The sequence below is a fragment of the Lissotriton helveticus genome, chromosome 12, assembly GCF_964261635.1.
Source record: "Lissotriton helveticus chromosome 12, aLisHel1.1, whole genome shotgun sequence".
Lineage (NCBI taxonomy): Eukaryota > Metazoa > Chordata > Amphibia > Caudata > Salamandridae > Lissotriton > Lissotriton helveticus.
The window spans coordinates 46,758,429-46,770,465 of record NC_136073.1 but is presented as its reverse complement, the minus strand read 5'-3'; the positions used below and the strand labels follow the sequence as shown (position 1 = coordinate 46,770,465).

Below are 12,037 nucleotides of genomic sequence, written 5' to 3'. Positions count from 1 at the left end.
CGCAGAAACACATCTTGCTGCACTTTTAGTAACTTGTGAACCTTTTGAGCTAGAAAAAATGTTGTGTTGTTAAAATCTGCAGATCATGCAGCAAATGACTGATTATGGGGCAAATGTGGCAAATTTGTAATTAAGTGAAAATCGCTGCGGCAGCACAACCGCATAACTTTAGTGGCTGATAATACCTGCAAACCTAATGCTGTCCTTCCCCTCTTCGTGGTATGTCCTATTTTTATCTCTACAGCCCTACATTTCACAGCCCTTACCCTTCACCCGGGCCCTCCACAGCTTATCAGCCCCGCCTGCATCCTTGCCACTTGTCCCGGGCAGTTCTACCCCAGGCCCTATACTGTGCCACTAGGGGTCAGCTGTGCATTCTGCCCTTTCACGTTAGATTCATCACCCCTGCTGGTTACCCTTGCCCCCCCCCCTCCCTTTGAACAGCAGGGGTACAGAGGTGGCAGTGGTGATGAAAGAGGGCCAGGGATTGGTCCATCATCGGTGGCGTCAGCAGTTCTCAATCCCCCATCAGAGCTGTCCGTCACACCTACATCTGCATGGACGAACCACATCTGGACACACATGGACCAGACCTGCATTCTGTGCTTAACCCGTTGGCTGCGCTGCCGATTTTGCGGAAGTGCGGCACTTCTGCAAAACGGACGGGACCGCGTCAGCCATTGGCCGACGGCAGCACCAGCGTGGTAGATCTGCCGTCGGCCAATGGCCGACGACAGCATGGAAGGGGTTAATTTGTGAAAAAATAAGCGCCAGGCCCTGTCAGGAGGCCACCGCAGCCTGCACCACCCATTGGCCCTGCAGCATTGCCAATAACATACCTACAAAACTACTAACCATCACAGGCCTACAAGTCTGACATTTCAGACTGTTTGAGGCCCCCAAAGCCATAAGAATGGCTTGGGAGGCAGATATTAGTTGTGTTTAATGTATAATGAATTTATAAGCCACTACTGTTCTGTTCATCTTTAAATTACACAAGCAACGCCACCATGTGGCAGCTGTCATAAGTTCCAGTGTTGACAATTAAGTGCCGGTGCTGAGCACCGGAAATCACCGGCTCAAGTTAAGAACTGCCTGTATCCTTCTTTTAGGGCTTTCTCTGAACAGTAACCTGCTCCTGGCTGCAGAGAGCTGGTAGAAACACTATGGGCACAATGCCCTTCCGCCTCACTTGTCCTTGTGTATGGATTGCTGCTGGAGGTCCCTGCATGGGCTACGGGTGCTCGTAAGGGCATAAAAGCTGCAGGCGTAAATACTGGACTTGCTTGTGTGTAGGAAGGTGTGGGCCTGGCAGGGGAGCAGAGAACAGGGCTTGCAATGCATGGAGTATATTCACCAGAGCTTGAGAGACTGCCCTGGAGGGATGTATGACGTTACAACGCATACTTTTACAACGCATGCCTTTACAACAAATTTTTTACAACGCAACATCCTTTACAACGCATTCCATCACAAATCATGCCATTACAGCGAATTTCCAAAAACTACCATTACAACGCATTCCATTACAACGCATACTACCTTTACAACGCATACCATTACACGCATGTTTGGTAAGTATTGGATAGTATAGGGGTAAAAATTACTATTCTAACTCCAGGGGGTGCAACAGTAGGGTAAGTGTTGGATAGTGTAGGGGTCAAAATTACTATTCTAACTCCAGGGGGTGGAACGGTAGGGTAAGTGTTGGATAGTGTAGGGGTAAAAATTACTATTCTAACTCCAGGGGGTGCAACAGTAGGGTAAGTGTTGGATAGTGTAAGGGTACTATGCGTTGTGATGGTATGCGTTGTAATGGTATGCGTTGCAATGGTATGCGTTGTAATGACATGCGTTGTAATGACATGCGTTGTAATAATATGTGTTGTAATAATATGCGTTGTAATGGTATGCATTGTAATGACATGCTTTGTAATGGAACTTGCGTTGTAAACGTTTCGTTGTAATGGTAGTGCGTTGTAAAAGTTGCGTTGTAAAGGTTATTTCACGCCCCTGTAATCTGGGGCCCTTCACAGGACATGTGGGCCCTCACACGGAAGAGACAAGGGTGCTGGGATTACCTGAGTAGGCCCCGATGAAAAACCGGCCCAGGATCATCATCTCGTAAGACTGGCAGAGTTTGGACAAGGCCATCATGCCCCCGCCGATGAAAGCCAGGCCGTTGTTCAAAATCATGGCCTTCCTCCTGCAGAGAGAGAAGAAAGACACAGAGCATCAGGACAAGAGGAGAAAGAGAGCTGAGAAAGAGTCAGTGCTCTAGGAGAAGAAGAAGGGGAGGCAGGGGCAGAGTGGGAAACAGAAAATGAACAAATGTGGAAGAAATGGAAAAAAGTTTGATGAAAAACAAAACAAAGGTTGAAAAGAGTATGAGAAGGAGCAAAAGATTAAAAGGAAACTGAAATAGGGAACAACCAATCAAAATGATAGATGGGGAAAAAATAGCAAAGAGCAAAAAAGACTGGGAAAGAAATATAGCAAGGAACAAAAAAGACTCAAAGGAAGAAAGAGAAATACAAATTTAGAAGGAAATAGACATAGGGAGCAACAGATAACGTTTAAGAAAGACAGAGAAAAAATTAAAGCAGAACAATGGCAATGAGCTAAAGAGCAAAAAAAGAAGCAAGAGAACTAATACGGGAAATGGGGATAGAAAAGGAATGCAGGAAATCGTGAGAAAAGGAGCTTAAGAGAACAAGGGCGAAGATACAGATAAAGAGGAACAATTACAGAAAGGGAGTAGGAGGAAAAATGACAGGAAAGAAAGAGAAGTGAAAGCAAACAGCAAGAATGACAGGCAACAACAAAATATGGTAAAACGGCAGGCGGAAAAAAAAATACTAAAAAGCAAAAAACAACAAATGACATGGAAGGAAAGGGGCAAGGAGAGAAAAGAAGAAAGAGAACTAATACAGGAAATGGGGATAGAAAGAATGCAGGAATTCACGAGAAAAAGAAAGAGCTTAAGAGAACAAGGGGAGAAATACAGATAAAGAAGAAAAATTACAGAAGGAGAGGTTGAGAACAAATGGCAGAGGAAAGAAAGAGCAATGAAAGCAAACAGAAAAATGACAGGAAGCAACAAAATATGGTAAAACTTTTAAATACTAAAAAGCAAAAAAACAACAAATGACATGGAAGGAAAGGGGTAAGGGCAAAACTAACAAAAGAGGGCAAATGTCTGACGTTATAAAAAGGACATATAAGAGAATATGCAGGGCTAGTGAATAAAACCAGAGAAGTGATAGAGAAAATAATCGAAGAATACAAAAAAGAATAAGGCAGAAGAAAGTCTTACATTAGAGGAAATACAAACGGACGCACACAAGGAAAGAGAAGTAGTTAAGGGTTAAAGGGATGAAAGGAGAAACGTGAGAGATTCGCAAAAGAGGATTGTTGAGAGGGCGAGGTTCAGGAAGTTAGCAGGTTAGGAGTCATTAAAGCGCTACCTTCCCAGCCACTCCGAGATGACCCCCACCATGAAGGATGAAATCATGCCTCCGATCGAGAAGATGGCGACCGAGAGGGACCAGAGCGTGGTGAGGGTGGAGGCGCTGATGGGGTCGGGGTCCTCCGCCCCCTGCCGGCGCATCCAGGTGGCATTGTAACTCTGCTCGATGATCTGCAACGCAGAGGAAAGTGAAATGAAATGTTTATTGTACGTGAATGCTCGTTAGAGATGTTGAAATCACCGTGGTGCGTGCAAAGAGCCTAAGCAGAAAGTTGTCTAAGGCCCTGCACCACTGCAACATGGGCTGAAACCTACAGTCTAGCCACAAATACATCCATGCATGCACGCAGCAATCCCCAAAACAATACAGCACCCCGGAGATGAACTGCACCCCCACAATATTACCTCCTCAAATGATACACCCACCAACAGAAACACAGGTGCGCTCGCCAGTCTCAAAATGTAGAACTGAATGAAAATGACCCGGTCTGCCATGACGGGACACCATACCAGACACTGCAGTCAGGGGAGGGTACATCTGTGATGGAACACCTTACTGGACACGGTGCAGTCACGGGAGGGTACATGTATGATGGGACATCGAATCAGACAATATGCAGTCTGGGGAAGGTATATCTGTGATGGAACATCTTACCAGACACTGCATTCTGAGGAAGGGCAAAGCACCACCTAAGAACCAGACCTGCCAAAGCATCACTTGAGAACCAGACCTGCCAAAGCACCACCTAAAAACCAGACCTTTCAAAGCATCACTTAAGAACCAGGCCTTTCAGAGCACCACCTAAGAACCAGACCTTTCAAAGCATCTCTTAAGAACCAGACCTTTCAAAACATCACTTAAGAACCAGGCCTTTCAAAGCATCACTTAAGAACCAGACCTTTCAGAGCATCACTTAAGAACCAGACCTTTCAAAGCATCACTTAAGAACCAGACCTTTCAGAGCATCACTTAAGAACCAGACCTTTCAAAGCATCACTTAAGAACCAGGCCTTTCAGAGCATCACTTAAGAACCAGACCTTTCAAAGCATCACTTAAGAACCAGACCTTTCAAAACATCACTTAAGAACCAGACCTTTCAGAGCATCACTTAAGAACCAGGCCTTTCAAAGCATCACTTAAGAACCAGACCTTTCAGAGCATCACTTAAGAACCAGACCTTTCAAAGCATCACTTAAGAACCAGGCCTTTCAAAGCATCACTTAAGAACCAGACCTTTCAAAGCATCACTTAAGAACCAGACCTTTCAAAGCATCACTTAAGAACCAGACCTTTCAAAGCATCACTTAAGAACCAGACCTTTCAAAGCATCACTTAAGAACCAGACCTTTCAAAGCATCACTTAAGAACCAGACCTTTCAAAGCATCACTTAAGAACCAGACCTGCCAAAACATCACTTAAGAACCAGACCTTTCAGAGCATCACTTAAGAACCAGACCTTTCAAAGCATCATTTAAGAACCAGACCTTTCAAAGCATCACTTAAGAACCAGACCTTTCAGAGCATCACTTAAGAACCAGACCTTTCAAAGCATCACTTAAGAACCAGGCCTTTCAAAGCATCACTTAAGAACCAGACCTTTCAAAGCATCACTTAAGAACCAGACCTTTCAAAGCATCACTTAAGAACCAGACCTTTCAAAGCATCACTTAAGAACCAGACCTTTCAAAGCATCACTTAAGAACCAGACCTGCCAAAACATCACTTAAGAACCAGACCTTTCAGAGCATCACTTAAGAACCAGACCTTTCAAAGCATCACTTAAGAACCAGGCCTTTCAGAGCATCACTTAAGAACCAGACCTTTCAAAGCATCACTTAAGAACCAGACCTTTCAAAGCATCACTTAAGAACCAGACCTTTCAAAGCATCACTTAAGAACCAGACCTTTCAAAGCATCACTTAAGAACCAGACCTGCCAAAACATCACTTAAGAACCAGACCTTTCAGAGCATCACTTAAGAACCAGACCTTTCAAAGCATCACTTAAGAACCAGGCCTTTCAGAGCATCACTTAAGAACCAGACCTTTCAAAGCATCACTTAAGAACCAGACCTGCCAAAACATCACTTAAGAACCAGACCTGCCAAAACATCACTTAAGAACCAGACCTTTCAAAGCATCACTTAAGAACCAGACCTTTCAAAGCATCACTTAAGAACCAGGCCTTTCAGAGCATCACTTAAGAACCAGACCTTTCAAAGCCCTTTCAGAGCATCACTTAAGAACCAGGCCTTTCAAAGCATCACTTAAGACCCAGACCTTTCAAAGCATCACTTAAGAACCAGACCTTTCAAAGCATTACTTAAGAACCAGACTTTTCAAAGCATCACTTAAGAACCAGGCCTTTCAGAGCATCACTTAAGTACCAGACCTTTCAAAGCATCACTTAAGAACCAGGCCTTTCAAAGCATCACTTAAGAACCAGACCTTTCAAAGCATCACTTAAGAACCAGACCTTTCAAAGCATCACTTAAGAACCAGACCTTTCAAAGCATCACTTAAGAACCAGGCCTTTCAAAGCATCATTTAAGACCCAGACCTTTCAAAGCATCACTTAAGAACCAGACCTGCCAAAACATCACTTAAGAACCAGACCTTTCAAAGCATCACTTAAGAACCAGACCTTTCAAAGCCTCACTTAAGAACCAGACCTTTCAGAGCCTCACTTAAGAACCAGGCCTTTCAAAGCATCACTTAAGAACCAGACCTTTCAAAGCATCACTTAAGAACCAGGCATTTCAGAGCATAACGTAAGAACCAGGCCTTTCAGAGCATCACTTAAGAACCAGACCTTTCAAAGCATCACTTAAGAACCAGACCTTTCAAAGCATCACTTAAGAACCAGGCCTTTCAGAGCATCACTTAAGAACCAGACCTTTCAAAGCATCACTTAAGAACCAGACCTTTCAAAGCATCACTTAAGAACCAGACCTTTCAAAGCATCACTTAAGACCCAGACTTTTCAAAGCATCACTTAAGAACCAGACCTTTCAAAGCATCACTTAAGAACCAGACCTTTCAAAGCATCACTTAAGAACCAGGCCTTTCAGAGCATCACTTAAGAACCAGACCTTTCAGAGCATCACTTAAGAACCAGGCCTTTCAGAGCATCACTTAAGAACCAGACCTTTCAAAGCATCACTTAAGAACCACGCCTTTCAAAGCATCACTTAAGAACCAGACCTTTCAAAGCATCACTTAAGAACCAGACCTTTCAAAGCATCACTTAAGAACCAGACCTTTCAAAGCATCACTTAAGAACCAGGCCTTTCAAAGCATCATTTAAGACCCAGACCTTTCAAAGCATCACTTAAGAACCAGACCTGCCAAAACATCACTTAAGAACCAGACCTTTCAAAGCATCACTTAAGAACCAGACCTTTCAAAGCCTCACTTAAGAACCAGACCTTTCAGAGCATCACTTAAGAACCAGGCCTTTCAAAGCATCACTTAAGAACCAGACCTTTCAAAGCATCACTTAAGAACCAGGCATTTCAGAGCATAACTTAAGAACCAGGCCTTTCAGAGCATCACTTAAGAACCAGACCTTTCAAAGCATCACTTAAGAACCAGACCTGCCAAAACATCACTTAAGAACCAGACCTTTCAAAGCATCACTTAAGACCCAGACCTTTCAAAGCATCACTTAAGACCCAGGCCTTTCAAAGCATCACTTAAGAACCAGACCTTTCAAAGCATCACTTAAGAACCAGGCCTTTCAGAGCATCACTTAAGAACCAGACCTTTCAAAGCCCTTTCAAAGCATCACTTAAGAACCAGGCCTTTCAGAGCATCACTTAAGAACCAGACCTTTCAAAGCATCACTTAAGAACCAGACCTTTCAAAGCATCACTTAAGAACCAGACCTTTCAAAGCATCACTTAAGAACCAGACCTTTCAAAGCATCACTTAAGAACCAGGCCTTTCAAAGCATCACTTAAGAACCAGGCCTTTCAAAGCATCATTTAAGACCCAGACCTTTCAAAGCATCACTTAAGAACCAGACCTGCCAAAACATCACTTAAGAACCAGGCCTTTCAAAGCATCACTTAAGAACCAGACCTTTCAAAGCATCACTTAAGAACTAGACCTCTCAGAGCATCACTTAAGCCCCACCTAAGAACCAGACCTTCCCAGGCACTAACTATGCATCAGGCTTGCCAAAGCCAACCTAAGAACCAGACCTGCCAAAGCATCACTTAAGAACCAGACCTTTCAAAGCATCACTTAAGAACCAGGCCTTTCAAAGAATCACCTACGAACCAGGCCTGCCAAAGCACCACTTAAGAACCAGATGTGTCAAAGCCCCACCTAAGAACCAGACCTGCCAAGGCACTAACTAAGAATCAGGCCTGCCAAAGCCAACCTAAGAACCAGACCTGCCAAAGCCAACCTAAGAACCAGACCTGCCAAAACATCACTTAAGAACCAGACCTTTCAAAGCATCACTTAAGACCCAGACCTTTCAAAGCATCACTTAAGACCCAGGCCTTTCAAAGCATCACTTAAGAACCAGACCTTTCAAAGCATCACTTAAGAACCAGGCCTTTCAGAGCATCACTTAAGAACCAGACCTTTCAAAGCCCTTTCAAAGCATCACTTAAGAACCAGGCCTTTCAGAGCATCACTTAAGAACCAGACCTTTCAAAGCATCACTTAAGAACCAGACCTTTCAAAGCATCACTTAAGAACCAGACCTTTCAAAGCATCACTTAAGAACCAGGCCTTTCAAAGCATCACTTAAGAACCAGGCCTTTCAAAGCATCATTTAAGACCCAGACCTTTCAAAGCATCACTTAAGAACCAGACCTGCCAAAACATCACTTAAGAACCAGGCCTTTCAAAGCATCACTTAAGAACCAGACCTTTCAAAGCATCACTTAAGAACTAGACCTCTCAGAGCATCACTTAAGCCCCACCTAAGAACCAGACCTTCCCAGGCACTAACTATGCATCAGGCTTGCCAAAGCCAACCTAAGAACCAGACCTGCCAAAGCATCACTTAAGAACCAGACCTTTCAAAGCATCACTTAGGAACCAGGCCTTTCAAAGAATCACCTACGAACCAGGCCTGCCAAAACACCACTTAAGAACCAGATGTGTCAAAGCCCCACCTAAGAACCAGACCTGCCAAGGCACTAACTAAGAATCAGGCCTGCCAAAGCCAACCTAAGAACCAGACCTGCCAAAGCCAACCTAAGAACCAGACCTGCCAAAGCACCACTTAAGAACCAGACCTGCCAAAGCCAACCTAAGAACCAGACTTGCCAAAGCACCACTTAAGAACCAGACCTGCCAAAGCCGACCTAAGAACGAGACCAGCTAAAGCTCACTTAAGAAGCAGACCTGCCAAAGCCCCACTTAAGATCCGGAACACCCGAGCCCCACTTAAGAACTAGACCTGCCAAAGCACCGCTTAAGAACCAGACCTCACAAAGCACCACTTAAGAACCAGACCTGCCAAAGCACCATTTAAGAACCAGACCTGAAAGCCCCACTTAAGATCCGGAACACCCAAAGCCCTACTTAAGAACCAGACCTGCCAAAGCATCAACTAAGAACCAGATCTACCAAAGCACTACCGAAGAACCAGACCTGCCAAAGCACCATTTAAGAACTGCACCTACCAAAGCACCACTTAAGACCCACACCTCTCAAAGCACCACTTAAGACCCAGACCTGCCAAAGCACCACCTAAGAACCAGACATGCCGCAGCACCACTTAAGAAGCAGACCTGCCATAGCACCACCTGAGAACCAGACCTCCCAAAGCACCACCTAAGAACCAGACCTGCCAAAGCACCACCTAAGAACCAGACCTGCCGCAGCACCACTTAAGAACCAGACCTGCCATAGCACCACCTGAGAACCAGACCTGCCAAAGCACCACTTAAGATCCGGAACAGCCAAAGCCCCACTTAAGAACCAGACCTGCCAAAGCACCCCCTAAGAACCAGACCTGCCAAAGCACCACCTAAGAACCAGACCTGCCGCAGCACCACTTAGGCACCAGACCTGCCAAACCATCAACTAAGAACCAGACCTACCAAAGCACTACCGAAGAACCAGACCTCCCAACGCACAACCTGAGAACCATATCTGCCACAGCACCATCTGAGAACTGGACCTGTCAAGGCACCATCTGAGTATCTGACCTGCAAAAGTACCACATAAGAACCAGACCTGCAAAGGCACCACTTAATAACCAGACCTGCCAAAGCACCACTGAAGAACCAGACCTACCAACGCACCACCTAAAAACTGCACCTGACAAAGCACCACTTAAGACCCACACCTCCCAAAGCACCACTCAAGAACTGCACCTGCCACAGCACCACTTAAGAACCAGAACTGCCAAAGCACCATCTAAGAACAAGACCTGCCACAGCACCACTCAAGAACCAGACCTGGCACAGCACCGCCTAAGAACTGCACCTGCCAAATCACCACCTAAGAACTAGGCCTGCTAAAGCACCACCTAAGAACCAGGCCTGCTAAAGCACCACTTAAGAACCAGACATGCCAAAGCATTACCTAAGAACCAGACCTTTCAAAGCATCATTTAAGAACCAGACCTTTCAGAGCATCACTTAAGAACCAGGCCTTTCAGAGCATCACTTTAGAACCAGGCCTTTCAAAGAATCACATACAAACCAGGCCTGCCAAAGCACCACTTAAGACGTGTCAAAGCCCCACCTAAGAACCAGACCTGCCCAGGCACTAACTAAGAATCAGGCCTGCCAAAGCCAACCTAAGAACCAGACCTGCCAAAGCATCACTTAAGAACCAGGCCTTTCAAAGCATCACTTAAGAGCCAGGCCTTTCAAAGCATCATGTAAGAACCAGACCTTTCAGAGCATCACTTAAGAACCAGGCCTTTCAAAGATTCACATACGAACCAGGCCTGCCAAAGCACCACTTAATAACCAGATGTGTCAAAGCCCCACCTAAGAACCAGACCTGCCCAGGCACTAACTAAGAATCAGGCCTCCAAAGCCAACCTAAGAACCAGACGGGCCAAAGCATCACTTAAGAACCAGACCTTTCAAAGCATCACTTAAGAACCAGACCTTTCAAAGCATCACTTAAGAACCAGGCCTTTCAAAGAATCACATACAAACCAGGCCTGCCAAAGCACCACTTAAGAACCAGATGTGTCAAAGCCCCACCTAAAAACCAGACCTGCCAAGGCACTAACTAAGAATCAGGCCTGCCAAAGCCAACCTAAGAACCAGACCTGCCAAAGCCAACCTAAGAACCAGACCTGCCAAAGCACCACTTAAGAACCAGACCTGCCAAAGCCAACCTAAGAACCAGAACTGCCAAAGCACCACTTAAGAACCAGACCTGCCAAAGCCAACCTTATAACCAGACCTACCAAAGCACCACTTAAGAACCAGACCTGCCAAAGCCGACCTAAGAACGAGACCAGCTAAAGCTCCCTTAAGAAGCAGACCTGCCAAAGCACATCTTAAGAACCAGACCTGCCAAAGCCGACCTAAGAACGAGACCAGCTAAAGCTCACTTAAGAAGCAGACATGCCAAAGCCCCACATAAGATCCGGAACACCCAAAGCCCCACTTAAGAACCAGACCTGCCAAAGCACCGCTTAAGAACCAGACCTCACAAAGCACCACTTAAGAACCAAACCTGCCAAAGCACCATTTAAGAACCAGACCTGCCAAAGCCCCACTTCAGATCCGGGACACCCAAAGCCCCACTTAAGAACCAGACCTGCCAAAGCATCAACTAAGAACCAGATCTACCAAAGCACTACCGAAGAACCAGACCTGCCAAAGCACCACCTAAGAACTGCACCTACCAAAGCACCACCTAAGAACCAGACCTGCCAAAGCACCACCTAAGAACCAGACCTGCCGCAGCACCATTTAAGAACCAGATCTGCCATAGCACCACCTGAGAACCAGACCTCCCAAAGCACCACCTAAGAACCAGACCTGCCAAAGCACCACCTAAGAACCAGACCTACCGCAGCAACACTTAAGAACCAGACCTGCCATAGCACCACCTGAGAACCAGAACTGCCAAAGCACCACTTAAGATCCGGAACAGCCAAAGCCCCACTTAAGAACCAGACCTGCCAAAGCACCACCTAAGAACCAGACCTGCCAAAGCACCACCTAAGAACCAGACCTGCCAAAGCACAACCTGAGAACCATATCTGCCACAGCACCATCTGAGAACTGGAACTGCCAAGGCACCATCTGAAAACCTGACCTGCAAAAGCACCACATAAGAACCAGACCTGCAAAGGCACTACTTAATAACCAGACCTGCCAAAGCACCACTGAAGAACCAGACCTACCAACACACCACCTAAAAACTGCACCTGACAAAGCACTACTTAAGACCCACACCTCCCAAAGCACCACTCAAGAACTGCACCTGCCACAGCACCACTTAAGAACCAGAACTGCCAAAGCACCACCTAAGAACCAGACCTGCCACAGCACCACTCAAGAACCAGACCTGGCACAGCACCACCTAAGAACTGCACCTGCCAAATCACCACCTAAGAACCAGG

At 45.8% G+C, this 12,037-nt stretch overlaps 1 protein-coding gene across 1 annotated transcript in view; it reads right to left on the bottom strand.

Annotated features, from left to right (window-relative positions):
- Positions 1–12,037, bottom strand: part of SLC2A4 (solute carrier family 2 member 4) — a 239,908-nt gene that overhangs the window by 61,317 nt on the left and 166,554 nt on the right. The window contains exons 3-4 of the mRNA XM_078669648.1: positions 3,468–3,640; positions 2,082–2,206 (exon numbers count right to left, since the gene is read on the bottom strand). Coding sequence (XP_078525774.1) covers positions 2,082–2,206; positions 3,468–3,640 — 298 coding nt within the window. The remainder of the gene's footprint in view (positions 1–2,081; positions 2,207–3,467; positions 3,641–12,037) is intronic.